General features: G+C 43.0%; 1 protein-coding gene across 1 annotated transcript in view; it reads right to left on the bottom strand.

Annotated features, from left to right (window-relative positions):
• Positions 1–921: 921 nt before the first annotated feature.
• The window catches only part of LOC121855575 (gonadotropin-releasing hormone receptor-like), a 21,677-nt gene continuing 2,545 nt past the window's right edge, over positions 922–20,053 (bottom strand). Inside the window, exons 2-8 of the mRNA XM_042350586.1 lie at positions 14,622–15,683; positions 9,494–9,590; positions 7,469–7,696; positions 6,698–6,890; positions 5,811–5,946; positions 1,532–1,717; positions 922–1,119 (exon numbers count right to left, since the gene is read on the bottom strand). Of these exons, the coding sequence (XP_042206520.1) occupies positions 972–1,119; positions 1,532–1,717; positions 5,811–5,946; positions 6,698–6,890; positions 7,469–7,696; positions 9,494–9,590; positions 14,622–15,046 (1,413 nt within the window). The 5' untranslated portion in view covers positions 15,047–15,683 and the 3' untranslated portion in view covers positions 922–971. The remainder of the gene's footprint in view (positions 1,120–1,531; positions 1,718–5,810; positions 5,947–6,697; positions 6,891–7,468; positions 7,697–9,493; positions 9,591–14,621; positions 15,684–20,053) is intronic.

Raw genomic sequence — 20,053 nt, 5'->3', positions numbered from 1 at the left:
GCTCCTTGGCCTTCAGTAACAGTGGCTTGACCACCTCCTTCACCCTAGAGGTTAACACTTGAAAAGATGCACGCTGGTGTTGGTCATTTCTCTAAGGCGTGAGAAAGAACTGAGAAATATCACAGGAAGTAATATCTCACCCTCTAAGATCCTTGAACCTTGAGATAAAAATTCACACAGGAAGCTATAGTCCCTCTCAGTATGGCGTCGCTGTGAACTTTACCGTAAAATCGAGATAATATTTGTCATTTTCTATTTTTTTTTTTTTTGGCAGAGCACACACACACATTCTCCCCTTACACCTTCCATAAAAGTCGAAGGAATTTTATCTAAAACTTGGCGACACCTCGGGTCTTACACGCCCTGGATGACTTTACTGTAATGTTATACTATCCACCAGCACTTCCACGGCCTTTACATTTCTTAAAAGATAAATCCAAGTTTTATTTTTTTCCACTAAGCTTTACATTTCTCACGTATAATTTAACACCAACATCTAAAAGTTTCATCTTTCAGCGACACAGACAGAAAGTTTCATGTAATATTTTGGTCGTCATCCTGGTACTGAAGACGAGTCATAACCAGAGGGACGACACACACACTGTTTCGTCTCCTCGTTCGTCCATGTAACACCTTGATGGAACTTAGTGTCTGTGTGAGCTTAACGCTGATGGTGTAGGCGCCGGGGTAATGGGTGTGGATGTAAGGGGTAGTGGTGTGGATGTTAGGGGTAGTGGTGTGGATGTAAGGGGTAGTGGTGTGGATGTAAGGGGTAGTAGTAGTGGTGGGGGTTGTAGGGGGTAGTGGTGTAGTGTAGTGTGGTAGTAGGTAGTAGTAGTAGTAGTGGTGGAGGGGTAGTAGTAGTAGTAGTAGTAGTGGTGGAGGGGTAGTAGTAGTAGTAGTAGTGGTGGAGGGGTAGTAGTAGTAGTAGTAGTAGTAGTAGTAGTAGTGTGGGTGGAGTGATACTGAACCTACACATTAGGATAGTGGTGTGGGTGTACGTGGAGGGGGTAGCGAGCTCGGTAGCCATTGGGTAGGTGAGTAGGTTGATGGCAGGGCAGGTCACTGGAGGAACTCTTGGCTGGGCTACACACACAACCTCTCAAGTGCTGACGGAACCTGTGAGGATGAGAACACGAATTATACATGTTAGAGTGCTTTTATCTGTCTGTCTGTCTGTCTGTCTATCTGTCTGTCTGTCTGTCTGTGTTTCTTTTCAACTATGATTCTCTTTTGACTAATTGCTTGTTTATCTATGAACCTGTCTGTCTGTGTATCTGTCTGTCTATGAACCTGTCTGTCTCTGTATCTGTCTGTCTTTCTTTCCGTCTGTTTGTCTCAATGTTTTTTTATGTAATGATTTGCCTCTCTCACTACCCCTTCACCCCTCCCACCTCTTCCACTAACCTTCCCATACCTTTCTATCCCATCTTATCTCCCTTTTTCACCTATCCCACCAACTCTCCTACCCACACCATCAACCCCACCCCCATCCACCTACCTACCCACCCACCCTCCCTCTATCCCTTACGGAGGCTTGTAGACTATCCGCTTCATACGCCATTCTTGCCTGGGATTGGCGTTCTTAGGGCTGCGCCGGACATTGAAGTAACCATAGACGAGAGGATTGACTGTAGAGTTGGCCACGGCGAAGATGAAGAGTGATGCCTGTACCCTGGGGTCAACTAACTGGGCGCTCTGTCTGTCTATGAAGTACCTGTAGGGGGGAGATAGATAAGTGGATAGATTAGGTGGATAGATAGATAGAGATTAGATAGATAGAGACAGAGAGAGAGCAGAATTGGTTGGCTCTCTCTCTCTCTCTCTCTCTCTCTCTCTCTCTCTCTCTTTCTCTCTCTCTCACCAGGCCAATAAAAGCCGCTCTCATTCTCATCATCGTCTCCATTTCATTTCCTCAACAACATTTCTCTCATTTTCTCTTATTTCTCTCTACGCATCCCGAGGGTCTTAATCGATAAAGTGTTCAGCTGGTTCTTTCTCTCTCTCTCTCTCTCCACACACACACACACACACACACACACACACACACACACACACACACACCAGCCGTGCTATGAATAAGTTTTATCTCCGTAAAAGCTTTTCTCTGCACCACTAACAATACACCTTGGTCCAGGCTCTCCAAGACGAGTCTAGTTAATAGTTTATTCTTGAAGAGGGAACCACCTGTCTAGCTCACTTTATCTGTCTATCTGTCTGTCTGTCTGTCTTTCTATCTGTCTGTCTGTCTGTCTCTCTGTCTATCTGTCTGTCTGTCTGTCTGCGTCTGTCTGTCTGTGTTAACTCTTTACCTACGTTCCTTCCACACCTAATCAGTTTAATTAAAGCAGAAACTCGTATCAAAGTTTATTCACCATAATATCGTAAGGTAGAATCTCAAGTCTATGTTATTCTCAAACGTTTAAGTTGTGCCTTACCTTAAGTCAACCAGTCGCCTGCACTTCTACCTGGTACAGTAACTGGGGCATTTTGTGAGATGTGGCACTACTGTGTTTGTTTACATTGTATTAAAACTCCTCGAATGGCCTTAAAGACCAATAACAGCCAGTCTTAAGGATACTACAGGTAGATAAATATTTCACAGTTACTTTGTGATATTTAATTACGAGAAATTTACCATCGTTCGACACCTTTGAGACTATGGACAAAGGAGTTGTTTCCTCGGTGTAGTTTTTATCTCCTTCTATAATCTTACTAATTGTTACCTGATGTTCCTGTTGATGAGGTCATTACCCTTACCTTTGTTTAATCTAAAGCAGTTTAATGGTGGAATTGTTTAGCTCTAATAGTTCTAGATCAATGTGTGTGTGTGTGTGTGTGTGTGTGTGTGTGTGTGTGTGTGTGTGTGTGTGTGTGAATATTAAAGTTGTGTATAGTCATCAAAGACAACGAATGAAGAACCACCTGACGAAGGCGAGGCAGGAGCACAATTCACCATCTATCGACTTCCTCGTCTTCCTTGCCTGATACCTTACCTTCCTCCTCTTCTCTCTTCCTTTCTCCTCTTTATCTCACCCACCCCCCAACTCTCTCTCCAGACGATGACGTGGCCGACGAGGTGTGGAGAAGAGAGAGAGAGAGAGAGAGAGAGAGAGAGAGAGAGAGAGGCTGGCTTGAAGATCTCTACCAACACCTTAGCAAATTATTCCTAATCTAGTCTACGTCCCATTAAGCCTCCTTCTACCTCCTCCTCCCCCTCCTCCTCCTCTTCCTCCTTCCTCCTAACCCCCCCTCATTCTCCAGGCCCAGATGATTCCCATTCCCGTTCCTGCTTACTTCATTCTCATTTCTCATTCCCACCACCTCTCCTGCTGCCTCATTACCTCTTCCACCACAGACGTCCTCAGGTGAACTCCTGTTGGGTAGTGTGGCTGTGATGATGGCCATGGGTTGTGAGAATAGCCATGGGTTGTGAGAATAGGCATGGGTTGTGAGAATAGGCATGGGTTGTGAGAATAGCCATGGGTTGTGAGAATAGGCATGGGTTGTGAGAATAGGCATGGGTTGTGAGAATAGCCATGGGTTGTGAGAATAGCCATGGGTTGTGAGAATAGGCATGGGTTGTGAGAATAGGCATGGGTTATGAGAATAGGCATGGGTTGTGAGAATAGGCATGGGTTGTGAGAATAGGCATGGGTTGTGAGAATAGGCATGGGTTGTACTGGAAATCATGGGATGTACGGACTGTTAATGAATTGTGGTAGGAGATCATGGGTTGTGATGTGGGGGTCATGGGTTTTTTCTCATAATTCAAAAGAAAGGTGAATATCAACCACCCGACAAGTGAGAGAGAGAGAGAGAGAGAGAGAGAGAGAGAGAGAGAGAGAGAGAGAGAGAGAGCCTTCAGAACGGAGAATCAGTCAACAAAGTGTGTAAGTGAATCACAAAAGACCTTCTAGGGTACATTTGTGGACCACTACTCAGGATGGCATGTCCTTGTGGGTCGTCTTCCACCGGCGTGAGAGGTAAATGAACCTCTGGGGGAGTGTATCGTCTTCCATGTTCCTCCTCCGTCAGTATTAATTGTCCCAAATCCCCACCCCCCCCCACCCCCCACAGCAGATAGGTGTTGCTTCCTCTGCATTAGCTTCTCTGGACCTTTCATTTCCTCCTGACGTTTCAACAATGTGTAAATGTATTTGATTCAAGGTTGTGTTACATTGTGGTCCTATGTGTTGTGTTGCATTGTGGCTCTCGATCTTGTGTTGCATTGTGGTCCCATGACCTTGTGTTGCATTGTGGCCCCATGACCTTGTGTTGCATTGTGGTCCCATAACCTTGTGTTGCATTGTAACCCTTGATCCTGTGTTGCATTGTGGCGTCATGACATTGTGTTGCATTGTAGCCCCATGTCATTATGTTGCATTATGCCCCCATGAGTTGTGTTGCATTTCTTCAACACCAACAGCACATTTTCTATACTCTTGTAGGATCCCGTTTTCTGTGAACACATTTAGTGCACCAAATATCGTTTTCTATGTTAATATTGAATGAATCTTATTAATGTATTCATGAGCTCGTAAGACGACAGTTCCTGGAGCTTCTTTGATGACCATAGGAGGATCTTGCCTTACCTCCCTTACTGCACCTCCTCCTTCTTCCTCTTCTTCCCCTCCTCCTTCTCATTTCTCCCCAGATATTGGAAACCTTTTCTCATACGGTCTCAAAATGTTGCCTCTCTCTCTCTCTCTCTCTCTCTCTCTCTCTCTCTCTCTCTCTCTCTCGGAAACTTCTGACCTGGGAGATTATATTATAAGCTATTGCCTCCAGACCCCAGATTATATTAACATCAGAGCGAAAAGTGTGTAATAATGTTTATATAAAATACACACACACACACACACACAGACACACACAGACACACACACACAGAGGAGAATAATTACACTGCTATTTATGTTATCTCTGACGCCAGGAAAATATTGACGACTTATTATCTTAGTTAGTCCTGCGAAAGTGTAACATTTTCTTCTACCGAGTGTGGAAGAACTGAAGAAGAGAGAGGTGAGGAAGGGGAAGAGGGGTGGGGGGAACTGTGGAAGAGAAGAGGTGAAGGGGAAGGGGGGGTGGGGGGAACTGTGGAAGAGAAGAGTGGGGTTGAAGGGGAAGGGGGGGTGGGGGGAACTAGATAGAATGAGAGGGAGTAGGGAGGCGTTGGAGACGTTCTTAACTTTATATAGAGTTTACATTATGGTGTTAATTTACAATATGGCGGGGTTCTGTAGCAAGATAAGAGGAGTGGGGAGAGAGGGAGGGAGTGGGAAGAGAATGAGGAGGAGGGAGGAAGGGCGATGATACATATGAAAAAGTGGAGAGGAGAGAAAGTGAGAGAGGGAGATAAGGAGGAACAAAGGAAAAATTGGAGGGAGGTGAGAGGAAAAGGAGGATAGTGAAGCAAGAGAGAGGAAGAAAGAGACAGACAGACACAGACAGACAGACACAGACAGACAGACTAAAAGGTCAACAGAAGACAAAACAGAAGAGCATTGACTCGGTGGAGTTTTAAAAAAAATAAGAGAGTTTGAATTACTACAGATTTCCAGACAAAACTCAGAAGAGATTTATCATAGACTCACGGTATTCTCACAAGGCTCACGATATACTCACCAGAGACTCACGAGCCTCACCATAGACTCACAAGATTCACCAGAGACTCACAAGACACACCCCAGACTCACAATACTCACCAGAGACTCACAAGACACACCCCAGACTCACAAGACACACCACAGACTCACAATAGACTCATAATACTCACCAGAGACTCATCAAAGACTCATAATACTCACCAGAGACTCATGATGTTATAAGGGGTCCAGCAGAGGAAGAAGACTGTGACGATGATAAGAGTCATGTGCAGTGTGCGGGTCTTGGTGCGTCCCAGCGAGGGCCCGTACCTCTCCTCCCCCGCCTCCCGCGAACTCACTACCGGAGGTCAACAAGGTCACCAGGTTATGTTAGGTCATTGGAGCTGTATATTAGGTTAGGTCAGGTTACGTCATTGGGGAGTTTATATTGGGGTAAATGTATAGAATGACCTACCACACAAGGGGTCATATTAGGGCAATATGTATTGACGTTGGAGAAGGTTTAAAGACTCAACAACGTTCGTAAACTACCTACCAGAGGTCAAATAAGGTCACAATTGGTCATGTATGGTCACAAGGGGTCATATAAGTTCACAAGAGGTCATATAAGGTCACACGGGGTCATATTAGGTCACAAGGGGTCATATAAGGTCATAAGGAGTCATATAAGACCACAAGGGGTCATAGCAAGGTCACAGGAATAGAAACTACACACAAAACAAAAACCGGAAAAGTCTTTGACCTCAAGAATATATAATTATTTCTGGAGCTCAAATTACTCAGAAACGCCAAGTGAAAAAAAAAATCTTCTTTAGACGTGAGAGATGAGAGACCTACTTTCACACAATAGAGAACTTTTAAACTTTTTTTCTCAACTTTACTTCAAAAATACAACAGACCGCCGGAAAAACAAAAACAAATTATAAATATTTTCTTTTTATATACGATTCTGGGTAAATTTTCCCTTGACAACTTCTAACATATAAATAAAAATACTAATAACAGAGGCGCAAACAATCTGCCGTCATCATAAAAAAGCAAAAAATAATAATAATAATCAAACTACTAACAACTACAACACAACTCACCATCTTTCCTGTAGAGTACGATGACGATTGAGCCGTAGCAAAAGATAATGGTGAGGAGAGGGATGGCGTACATGGCTAGGAACCCGGCCACGTTATACAAGAGCTCGTAGGTCGGGGAAGGGAAGCTATGGAAGGTGACACACTGCTCAAACCACGGGTGATCTGGGTGACTCTCTACGTGGAAGATTAACGTCTGTGTGGGGGAGAGAAGAGGGGTGGTTAGTGGTGGTGGTGGGAGAGAAGAGGGGGGTGGTGGTGGTGGGAGAGAAGAGGGGTGTTAGTGGTGGTGGGGAGAGAAGGAGGGGTGGGTTAGTGGTGGTGGGGGGAGAGAAGAGGGGTGGTTAGTGGTGGTGGGGAGAGGGTGAGAGTGATGAATGATAAAAAAGAAGAGGAGAGAAGGAAGTAGAGAGAAAGGAAAGGGGGAGGAAATAGAGACAGTGAGGGGATAAGTCGAGAAAGGAACGGGAGAGAGGGAAAAGAAGAAAGGGGGAGGAAGGAGGCAGAAGAGAGAGAGAGAGAGAGAGAGGAGTTAAATTTATCTCTTATTTACACAAGAAATAACATCATTAAACCTTCACAGAATAAATAACAAAATTAAAAGTAAAAAAAACAAAGACAATTTAGGACACCTTTCAACTTTCAGCAGACGACAAGTATGTGTGTGTGTGTGTGTGTGTGAGTGTGTGTGTGTGTGTGTGTGTGTGTGTGTGTGTGTGGAGATGAATCGGGAAATTCAGTCTAAGTGGGAAGGGTGGGGACACTTTCACCTACCTGGGGTATAGAACAGACTCCAGAGGCTCCCCAGGCTCCCCACAGCATGAGCCTCACCCTCCTCTTGGCCTCCATGACTGTGAGAGGCCGTAGTACCGCGTAGTACCTGTCCACACTGATGGCCACCAGCAGGAACCCGCTGAGGAACACCCCGAAGGTCCTGAAGAAAGCGAGGATGCGACACGCTATATCTCCCGCCTCCCACGACACCGTCCACGCCCACCCGATCTGGGGGAGGAGGAGGGAGACAAGGAGACAATGGGGGGTAGAGAGAGAGGAGAGAAGCTTATGTAAACACTCAAGAATATGTTAATATAATTTTCATATTCACCTCAAAGTCGTATTTGGAGATGATAAAACCCTCCCTCTGGTTAGGTTAGGTTCTTACAGCACCTACATATCTAAAATCAATACAGACCTTCGTGAAATATTATATCTTATTTTTTATACAGGATTTTAATTATATATGAAAACTTGCCATTTTTATGCGTTGGGGAGAATTTATACAAGTACTTGGTAAATCTCTCGTGTACAGGGCACCTGTAAGCTGATTAAAATTGTTTGTTGTTGGTTAAATAAAATAATTAAAATGGCGTCCTGTAGTGAAGGGGATAAGACACCAAAAATAACAACAAATTGTACAGAACGAGAAGAAAAAATTCGAAAAAAGTGATATTTCTTTTACATAATTATCAAACTCATAGAAAATGTAACGCAGGTAACAGATACTAATTAAAAAACAGGTATATAATTATAATCTTAAGGTAAATTTAATCCTAGTAAGTAGATCATCAAAGAGAACGTATTATACAAGAAGTTAATAACGATGCTTATTTTAACCCAATTACCATACGAGTTTCACAAACCTCCAGTGAATGGAGGTTAGGTTAGGTTAGGTATACTTAGTTTAAATAGGCAGCAAATGATATAAATAGCTCTCATATTACCTAATAGTCTCCAAACACAGCACTTGACCTTCCCCTCTGCCTATTACACACCGTTTTCAACCTTCAAATCTCACAGAATAGGAAAATTACACCAATTTATTCCTGGACAGAACCTATACACACACACACAATCTTTCCCACAGATTAATCGTAAACAGTATCTGGCAAACAACTCCTGGGAAACGGTAGATGATAGTGTTTACCTTGTGACGTCACCTGAGTTTACCTTGTGACGTCACCTGTGCTTACCTTGTGACATCACCTGTGCTTACCATGTGACGTCACCTGAGTTTACCTTGTGACATCATCTCTGTTTACCTGGTCACGGTAGAGTTCATCTTGAGACTCGTGGGCTGTAAACTTGTCTTGAGTGAGTTACAAGAGTGTTGTTGGGAAGAAACAAAGTTGAGTTTGAAGTTACGAGTGAGTGTGGTTAGGTTAGAGTGTGTTGGTGTTTGGAGTTAAGAGTGCGTTGGTGTTTGGAGTTAAGAGTGCGTTGGTGTTTGTAGTTAGAGTTTGTTGGTGTTTGGAGTTAGAGTGTGTTGGTGTTTGTAGTTAGAGTGTGTTGGTGTTTGTAGTTAGAGTGTGTTGGTGTTTGGAGTTAGAGTGTGTTGGTGTTTGTAGTTAGAGTGTGTTGGTGTTTGTAGTTAGTGTGTGTTGGTGTTTGTAGTTAGTGTGTGTTGGTGTTTGTAGTTAGAGTGTGTTGGTGTTTGTAGTTAGTGTGTGTTGGTGTTTGTAGTTAGAGTGTGTTGGTGTTTGTAGTTAGTGTGTGGAAAAACGTGCATGGGACAACAACGACTACTTCTCCTCCTCTTCTCTTCTTTCTCCTCCTCCTCCTCCTCCTCCTCCTTTTCCCCTCCTCCCGCTCCTCCTCCCTCCTCCTCCTCTACCTCCTCAACACCTGTCTAATTATTGTCTTATATACCATTCACTTCAATTTCCCTCCCATCTCCACTCCTTCTCGTATAATCTACTTCAAGGAGGAGGAGGAGGGCCTCTCTCTCTCTCTCTCTCTCTCTCTCTCTCTCTCTCTCTCTCTCTCTCTCTCTCTCTCTCTCTCTCTCTCTCCAGGACCTACCTCTAAGGGCATGAGGAGAAAGGTGACGAGGAGATCAGCGATGGTCAGGTGTAGGATCATAAGAGTCACTCGGGAAGCCAACGTCCTCGACCTGTGCCTGGAAGAGTATGAGGGAGAGTTAGTACACACACACACACACACACACACACACACACACACACACACACACACACACATACACACATACGCAGACGCAGACAGACGCCCACGCACACATATTTGATATAAACACCTGTAGTATTATCAGTAAATATTTCAAGTGGTTAATCAACACCTGGAGGTTATAATTAATTAACCATTAATTAAGGTAGACTTCGCTTCACACAGGTATACATTCTCAAGCACTCTTCAGGGTGGTTCTGTGGAGGGAAGTACACAGCGATTTACACATCATTTACACATCATTTACACGTTTACAGAGTATTTAGAAAGCATTTAGACAGCATTTACATAACATTTGCACAGAATTTACACATTTTCACAACAATTATACAGTATTTACACAACAGTTACACAACATTTACACAATATTTACACACTATTTACACAATATTTACACAGCTTTTACACAATATTTACACAACATTTACACAACATTTACACAACATTTACACAACATTTACACAACATTTACACAGCATTTACACAATATTTACACACTATTTACACAATATTTACACACTATTTACACAGCATTTACACAATATTTACACAGCATTTACACAATATTTACACACTATTTACACAATATTTACACACTATTTACACAGCATTTACACAACATTTACACAGCATTTACACAATATTTACACAGCATTTACACAATATTTACACAGCATTTACACAACATAAGGTCGTTGGCCTCCACAGCCCAGGTAACTCATTAGCCTAAAGAAAAACATAAGCTCCTTCTATCCTCCTTCTCGACTCTCTGCCTTCCCTCCCTCCTTCTCTCTTCCTTCCTTCCTTGCTTCCTTTCTTCCTCTTCCCCCGCTCACCAACTCTGCCTTTCCCTCTCCCCTTTCTCTCTTCTTCCTCTTTGGTTTCTTCCTCTTTTTTTGTCCTCTTTTCATTTTTCGTCTCTCTCTCTCTCTCTCTCTCTCTCTCTCTCTCTCTCTCTCTCTCTCTCTCTCTCTCTCTCTAATCATATATAAGCTTACAGGGGACCTCCTTTTCCTGTTCTCTACCTTTGGTCTCCTCTCTCCTTATTGTTCTCCCACCCATGTCTCCTACACCTTGGTCTCCTACCCTAGTCTCCCCCTAATCTCCTCCCTTTTATCTATTCCATTGTCTCCTACCCTCGGTCTCCTACCCTAATCTCCTCCACTTTATCTCCTCCCTTTATTCTCCTCCCTTGAATACAGTTTTCTTCAGTCTCCAGGAAAATTGGCTTCTTACGTTTTCTTTCACCAATACACCACTACACACCACTACACACCACTACACACACCTGTTCATTATCTACCTGCCTTAAACACACACGCAGGTACAAAGTAAATATTTCCCTTAGCGTCGTCGAGTATTCTCAGGTCTTCAGGAATATTACGAGTACTGTCAACAACGAGAATAAGATGGGTATATTATTATTTTTTTTTCTAGTTCCTTGGCTAAAGATTCTAGGTTTTCATTCCTCTCTTTAAGATGTTGCGTCATTTGTTGCTTCGTGTTGCGTCTTTTTTTTTGCTTCTTGTTGCGTGATATGTTGATTGCTCTTGCGTTTCTTTGTTTCTGTGTTTCTCATTTCCCTGTCCCCCCCCCTCCTCCTCCTCCTCCTCCTCCTCCTTCTTCCCCTCTTTCTCTTCCTCCTCCTCCTCCTCCTCATGCGTGTTTTAATTCAGAGATTCAATGTATCACAATTCGCTCCCTTTCCCATTCCCTGTGATCGCCTCCCCACTCCCTGTGCTCCCATCCCACTCCCTGTGCTCCCCTCCCCACTCCCTGTGCTCCCATCCCCACTCCCTGTGCTCCCCTCCCCATTCCCTGTGTCAATACTGTTCCCATCAACACTGGACTATAGGGAGGAGGGTCTTTTGCCGCCACACATACACAGACAGACATACATACTACACGCACATGCACCTTTACCTATTTCTCACGACTCTATACTCTAACCTAATACGACCTAACCTAACCTAACCCCAATCTCACCTTATACCCATCCAATTAGCGTACAGGTGTTTAATCATCAGGTGAAATAAGCTGAAATGTCTAGTCCTCAGATTAATTCGTTGTTAAAATGATTTATGTTATGGACATACAAACATTTCCATTAAGTCCTTTTACAAATAAACTTCAAAGAAATAAATTTAATATAGAAATGTAACTCATCAGTAAGCTTTTTTATATATATTTCCAACAAGAGATATTGAAATAACCTGGAATTGGTCAAGCTACGATAATAAATATATTTCTTTCATTTACCATTTGCAGAAACTGGGTCCAGAATCACGTCCGTAAGCTTTTATTCACGTCCGTAAGCTTTTATTCTCGTCCATAAGCTTTGATTCACGTCCGTAAGCTTTTAATCGCGTCCGTAACCTTTTATTCACGTCCGTAAGCTTTTATTCACGTCCGTAAGCTTTTATTCACGTCCGTAAACTTTGATTCACGTCCGTAAGCTTTTATTCACGTCCATAAACTTTGATTCACGTCCGTAACCTTTTATCCTAGATGAAGTAAAAGGATATATTTTACAATACGAAAATTAATCAAGTGTACCTGAGTGTATAGTAATAATAATGATGTTAATAATGATAATATATAATAAGTGATACTGTATATGTGTTAAATATTGACTACTGTGAGTGTTAATATCATTGGGGTGTGGGGGGTGTGTGGGAAGGGGAGGGGTGTGAGGGAGGGGTGTAGGGTGTGGGAGTAGGGAAGGACCTCTCAACCATGTCCATCAAAATTGTGTAGAGTAATTTCTCGACTGTGACCAACGAGCTGTTAATGTGTTAGTAACGATGGGATGAAAACTGTGCGTATTTTAGTGGATTTTGACCCATATATGATATTAATTAAAACAGTACAGTGTGGAGGCCAGACTACCAACAAACAAACAAACAGACAGACAGAAAGACAGACAGACAGACTCGATCACTACACCAAGATTTAGTCAGATTCATTACGACTCGGGGATCTAGAGAGGCTACAGCAGAAGGTGTTAAGAGGAGATAACACCACCCCAAGAGAAGTACCCGGACCCCCAGTAACCCCCCGTCAGAAGTTCAGTGTCTCTGTCTTGCGATACAGGAAGTTTATACTCTGTTGTGACGACCCCACTAACTTCTGTCTTCAAGTAGCTATATAGTCCCCACTTGAGGAGACAGATTGGAAAACTTCCTAACTGTTCCCAGACGCTTGACACAAATGAAGGAAGAGTAAAGTCATAATGTGTTCAGTCTTCCATTTGTGCATTGTGGAGAAGTTATGTGTGTGTGTGTGTGTGTGTGTGTGTGTGTACGGTATGTTGAATGTTATGCTTGTGTTGTGTGAAATATTATTACCTTACATGAGTCTTATCCTCTACTCCAGGTGTATCGGTTCACAGGTGTTTATCACAGGAACACAATAGAGACATTCACACACCCAGACACCACCAGGGAATGTAATGTACACTCACCCACAAGAACTCCCGCCGCCTCTCCTCCTGAACCACGAACCCCGAGATTCAGAGTCGTGAACCCGAAACATTTATGGATAGACTAATACATCACTATCTACTGCTTTGGGTTCGTGAATCTGAATCCCGGGGTTCGTGGTTCAGGAGGAGAGGCGATAGGACTTTTGTGGGTAGACTGTACAAATAATTCAGTATGTGGTCGACTCAGTATGAAACCATGACCGTGAGGGGGTCAAGGAATCGAACAGCTGAGGGGTAATGAGCGTCTCGGAGGCAAACACAGTCTATATGATGAGACACTTAGCGACCTACTTGAGGAGATGTTGTTGGTGAGGTCATCCTTGAGTGAGGGTCAGCTACCTTATTAGGACGATATTATTTGGATTTATCCTTTTATACCCCATCGTAGTTTCCCTCCTTCCCTCTTCCCCCCTTCCCTTCCCCTTCCCCCTCCCTCTCCATCCTCCCCTTCCATTACTCCCCTCTCTCCCTTCCCTCCTCCCCCCACCCCTACCTGTAGACTTGGAAAGCCTCCTTGTAGAGTCAGCTATAGAACTCTCCTAATCTACTCAGTTATATAATGTGACTCATAGATTCTGAAATGAATATACCAGATGGACTTAACTATAAAAATCACAGAATAGACTCAATCTCTCAGACTCTTCCCTGAGACTCATCCACACCATGCACCCTGTTACCCAATGACTCGTATAGACTCAACCAGGCATCACTGTAACCACTGACTCAGGCCATAGACTCAACCAGGCATCACTGTAACCACTGACTCGGGCCATAGACTCAACCAGGCATCACTGTAACCACTGACTCGGGCCATAGACTCAACCAGGCATCACTGTAACCACTGACTCGGGCCATAGACTCAACCAGGCATCACTGTAACCACTGACTCGGGCCACTGACTGTAACCACTGACTCGGCCATAGACTCAACCAGGCATCACTGTAACCACTGACTCCAGGCCATAGACTCAACCAGGCATCACTGTAAACCACTCGACTCGGGCCATAGACTCAACCAGGCATCACTGTAACCAACTCCCATAGACTGCATCACTTCCAGGCCATAGACTGCATCACTAACTCACTGACTCAGGCCATAGACTCAGCCAGCCATAGACTCAACCATCACTGTAACCACTGACTCGGGCCATAGACTCAACCAGGCATCACTGAACCACTGACTCAACATAGACTCAACCAGGCATCACTGTAACCACTGACTCGGGCCATAGACTCAACCAGGCATCACTGTAACCACTGACTCGGGCCATAGACTCAACCAGGCATCACTGTAACCACTGACTCAGGCCATAGACTCAACCAGGCATCACTGTAACCACTGACTCAGGCCATAGACTCAACCAGGCATCACTGTAACCACTGACTCAGGCCATAGACTCAACCACGCATCACTGTAACCACTGACTCAGGCCATAGACTCAACCAGGCATCACTGTTACTCGTAGAGACGCTTAAGACTCACCCAGCGATGGACCTGAGGACTGAGATGTTGCCGAGGGCGGAGAGGACCATGAGGCAGGAGTAGGCGCTGATGGTGATGACGTGGGACGAGTTGAACAACATCTCCGGGGGCATCTTCACCAGGCCCTCCAGCACGTCTTTGGTCTCGTTGTACGGCCCCGACGAAACATTGAGCAGCGTCTCGTTGACATTGTCCTCGAGAATGTCCATCTGGAGGACTGGTTCATCCATGCCACCCCGCGAAGCCAAGAAGCGTATGGTCGAGGCCAGGTCCTGGCCCTCAGCGTAGGGACTTTCCAGGGACGTCTTAAGGAGGGCCGAGTCCTGGGCCGGCTCGTCCTCGCGGAAAGACGAGAATGTTTCCTCGGTCTCGTGATCGAAGTTTTTGCTGAGGTTAAAAGCCATGTTGATTAATTTACGTCTCATTGCTTTTTGTTATTGTTGTTGTTCTGGCAGCACAACCAAGCTAGAGATACTTACTGTCTTATAAACAAAGTCTTAAGCAGTTCCAAGGCTAAGAATAATCAACAGAATTATTAACAACACTCTCCTGCTTCTGTTCTAATAAAAGTATAACATCTACGAACCATTAGATAGTCTTTTGTTTCAAACTCGCCGCCGGATGTGATGTTCTTTTATTTTTATGAGCATGAAAATTCTTTATGGAATTTATACAACTCTATAGTTTAGTCAGTTGCCGGAGTTGAAATATAAAAAAAAGACCGTAATGAATAACAAGAGTATTGGAACCCTTGATGACGTGACTACATCAGGGAGTATCAATGCCTTTATGATCACTTTAAACACGTCACTGGTCCACTTTCCTGCCAGGTCTTATCACTCACGTCACTGGTTCTACGTATCCGGCTATCTTTGCTCTTCCATCCGGCCACAAAGAGTAAAATATATCCTCATTGGTTATAAGGTAGTGACTTCAACTTGTATTGGTTACTTCCGTCTGTTACAACGTCCCTCTGAGAGATCCTTAGAAGTCAATAGGTTCCTTCAGGTCAAGTGTGTCTTAGTAACTGTATATACTCTCCGACACATTCCTCACCTCCTCCTGTAATGAGAAAGATACATTAATACCTCACTGAGAAAGAATATATTACAATCCAATAAATATTGTTTCCCATCACCTACAGTAACTATGAAACTAATACTAAAATATATATATACACGTTAACTGTATACACTCGTTCAAAGTAAATAAACACAAATCACATAATGTATTTCTCGTTTTAGTAACTCCTATTGTAAAAAATAAATAAACAAACTCAATTCTGACAAAGAGAAAAGAATAACACTCTAAATATTTACCTCAGCGACGTATATAACTCATTCAGACAAAGACTACAAATTAGATTCTAATTTTAATTCAGGGTCTAAATTTTCTTCTTCCCTCTGAACGTTTCTCCAATTTACTCTCAATCTCGATGCATCAAGAGCTATTTAGTCTGCTATTTGAGTTATTAATACTAGTTACGGCGATTATTCCACGGGATTAATTCTATTTATTTGTGAGTTAATAATTAGACACCGGGTGAGAGGAGGGAATTATAGGAATTATTTAAATTATCATCATGAAGTATAATTATTAACGGAGGTTCACCTGTTGTGTACTACTCCTGTTATATTGTACTCAAGGGGTTTACATTGTACTCAAGGTGTTTATATTGTAATCATGGGTTTACATTGTACTCAAGGGGTTTACAACGTACTCAAGGAAGAGGAAGAAAAAGAAGAACACGAAGTGGAGGAAGAAGAAAGAGAAGAAAAAGAAAGGAGGAGGAGGACAAGAAGAAGAGGAAGAAGAACAAGAGGAAGAAGAACAAGAGGAAGAAGAACAAGAGGAAGAAGAACAAGAGGAAGAAGAACAAGAAGAAGAAGAACAAGAGGAAGAAGAACAAGAGGAAGAAGAACAAGAGGAAGAAGAACAACGAGGAAGAAGAACAAGAGGAAGAAGAAACAAGATAGTTAGAAGAACAAGAGAAGAAGAACAAGAGGAAGAAGAACAAGAGGAAGAAGAACAAGAAGAATAAGAACAAGAGGAAGAAGAACAAGAGGAAGAAGAACAAGAGGAAGAAGAACAAGAGGAAGAAGAACAAGAGGAAGAAGAACAAGAGGAAGAAGAACAAGAGGAAGAAGAACAAAAAGAAGAACAAGAGGAAGAAGAACAAAAAGAAGAACAAGAGGAAGAAGAGCAAAAAGAAGAAGAATAAAAGGAAGAAGAACAAAAAGAAGAAAAAGGAGAAGAAGAAAAAGAAGAGTATATCTCGTGATGAGGTGAGTGAGGTAGGGAGTAAATCCTCTTGGATCACCTTACGTATCACAACATATCCTGACATCCCTGACTGACGACGAGACACCTGCTGACATACACACCTCCTGACACATAAACTTGCTGACTTACACATCTGCTGACGGAGGTAGAGACAGGGGGATTGTGAGAGAGAGAAGATGGGAGTGAGAGGAGGGGAGAAGTGAGATAGAGAGAGAGAGAGAGAGAGAGAGAGAGAGAGAGAGAGAGAGAGAGAGAGAGAGAGAGGAGTCCCTTCTAATCACCTCAGACCACCAGTAAGCTGACAGCTGCCGGCGACCAGTAGGATGGACAAGAGATAAGAGAAGTGGCTGTGAAAAAGTGAAAGAAAATAGATGAGAGAGTAGGAACAAAAAAGTGGATAAAGTAGGAACAAACGAGAGGAATAAAAGCGATAAGAGAAGAAATAGGAACAAAAAAAAATATTATCCCACTGTCTCAAATTAACCCCTCTAGCTAACTATGAATCCTAAGTTAGGTCAACAAAAAGTAGCCTCACAGTTAGTCGATTCCAATATGAACACTATGACTCCTGTTGTCTCGGTAGGGTTATCAAAATCCTTCGTCCATTGTGTCATATTGCCTCACACCAAGGAGGAATATATCTCCCTTCCTCTTGTCTTTACCTTAAGTCCCCAGCATGAACGACTGTGTGTGTGTGTGTGTGTGTGTGTGTGTGTGTGTGTGTGTGTGTGTGTGTGATCGTTCTCACTACCGTATCTGCAGCAACAAAAACAAAAACATTGACAGGTTAAAGCAATATCTCTCCTTCTCACCCACCTACATGACCTGCTGGTGACCTCTGACCTGTGTGGCATGAATGACGGTGGCCATGAATTAATAAAAGGTTAACAGCTGATGCTTCAATACCTTGACGCTTACATGGCGGTGTAGTGTATATTGAAACGGTGTATGTATGTATGTATGTGTGCATGTATATATGTATGTGTGTGTGTGCGTGCGTATGTATGTATGTATGTACAGTATATGTATGTGGGTGTGTATGTGTGTGTGTGTGTGTGTGTGTGTGTCAGTTAACATCTGGGAAAATAGTGTACAGTAGAATGTTATTGAGGAGAGAAAAATAGGTCAAATATAGTGAAACCTCCATAAAACGAACTTTTCTCCATATTCCGTTAGTTGGAGGGATTCTCATCTAATGGACCCTCGATATAACAGAATTTCCACTCCATACAGTATAGTCCGTTATAAAGAGGTCTCATTATAACACTATAATACTCAGAACCAATAATACTTGACTAATTACTGTATAAATAATATCAGCGAAAGACTAATGAATCAAAGTCTCATTAGGAAACTTGTTGATTATTATTAGAGAAATAGGTGTTATATATATAGGTATATTATTATTATTATTGTCTCCTCACCTCATCAGTACCTGTGAGTTAATTACTGTGGAGGCAAATAAAAATTACAACCACTACTACTATGACATCACCCAAAACACTATTACGTCACCATAAACACTATGACGTCACTCTCAAACACTGACGTCACTACTACTATGACGTCAACCGAACACTAATATGACGTCACCCTAAAGACCACGACGTCACCGTTTTGTTTTAGTCGCCATCTTTGGGACGTTAAGTGAATCAAGATGAGACTTAACGAAACCACAACAAGACCATAAGTCCTGATGAGGCTTTTTAAACACACACACAGACACACATATTCCACCCGATGGCAACCCTTCTACCTTATGGCAACCTCCTCCTCCCTGGCAACCTGTAAGGCACCTCAAGTATACACCACTGCCACAAATACTCAGACAAATTGAGTTTATTGGGAATCTACGACCACTGTTTGTTCCCATAATCCTTAACTTCAAGAGTCTGGGAAATGCAGAGCCTCTTCCCCCAGCTCACGCACCTAGACTCACCTTCATAGAGCCTTGGTGCTGTCGGGTAATAGGAGGATAAACTGTTTGTAAATTGGGTCAAAATACGTGTAAATTGGGTCTTAATACGTGTAAATTGGGTATAATACGTGTAAATTTGGGTATAATACGTGTAAATTGACTCTAAACGGGTTAAATTGACTGTCACTGTCTTTAACACCCCTTCGTCACTGCCCTTAGCTAACACACCCCTTTGTCACTGCCCTTAACTAACACCCCTTTGTCACTGCTCTTAACTAACACACCCCTATGTCACTGTTTCAATTAACACACTTTCGTCACTGCTCTAGCTAACATACACCCTTTGTCACTGTCCCCTTAACTAACACCCCTTGTCACTGTTTTAACTAACACACCCCTTTGTCACTGCTCCTTAATTCAACACCCTTTGGCTACTGTTTTAATCAATACACCCCTTTGTCACTGTTTTAACTAACACAATTCCCTTGTCACTGCCCTTAACTAACACATCCCTTTGTCAATGTCTTAGCTAACACTCCCCTTGTCACTGCCTTAATTGCATTATAATCCCTTTGTCACCGCTTGACCAACACACCCTTTGTCATCGCCCTTAACTAACACACCACTTTGTCACTTCAGTTCTTAACTAACACCTCCTTTTTATGCCCGTCTCTTAACTAACATACACCCTTGCCACGGGGTTCTTAACTAACATGTCACTTTGTCATCGTTCTTAACTAACACCCTTTGTCACTGCTCTTAACTATCAATAATTTTGTCACTGTTTCAATTCGTCGACAATTTTGCCAATGCTCCTAACTAACACACCTTTGTCACTGCTCTTAGCTAACACCCTTGTCACTGCCCTAACTAACACACACCCTTTGTCACTGCTCTTGTTCAATGTCTTCAGGTCACTGCCCTTAACTAACACACCACTTTGTCATCAAATTTTAACTAACACTCCCTTGTCACCGCCCTTAACTAACACACCCTTTGTCACCGTCTTAACCAACACACCCCTTGTCGCCCTTAACTAACACACCCTTGTCACCGTTCTTAACTAACACAATCACTTTTGTCAAGTTCTTAACTAACACACCCCTTTGTCACGCTCCTTAACTAACACACCCTTTGTCACTGCTCTTAACTAACACACCCCTTTGTCAATGCTCCTTAACTAACACACTTTGTCACTGCCCTTAACCAACACAATTCTTTGTCATCAGTT

Source organism: Homarus americanus, unplaced genomic scaffold, assembly GCF_018991925.1.
Source record: "Homarus americanus isolate GMGI-L3 unplaced genomic scaffold, GMGI_Hamer_2.0 scaffold1024, whole genome shotgun sequence".
NCBI lineage: Eukaryota > Metazoa > Arthropoda > Malacostraca > Decapoda > Nephropidae > Homarus > Homarus americanus.
This window is presented reverse-complemented; position numbering and strand designations above follow the sequence as displayed.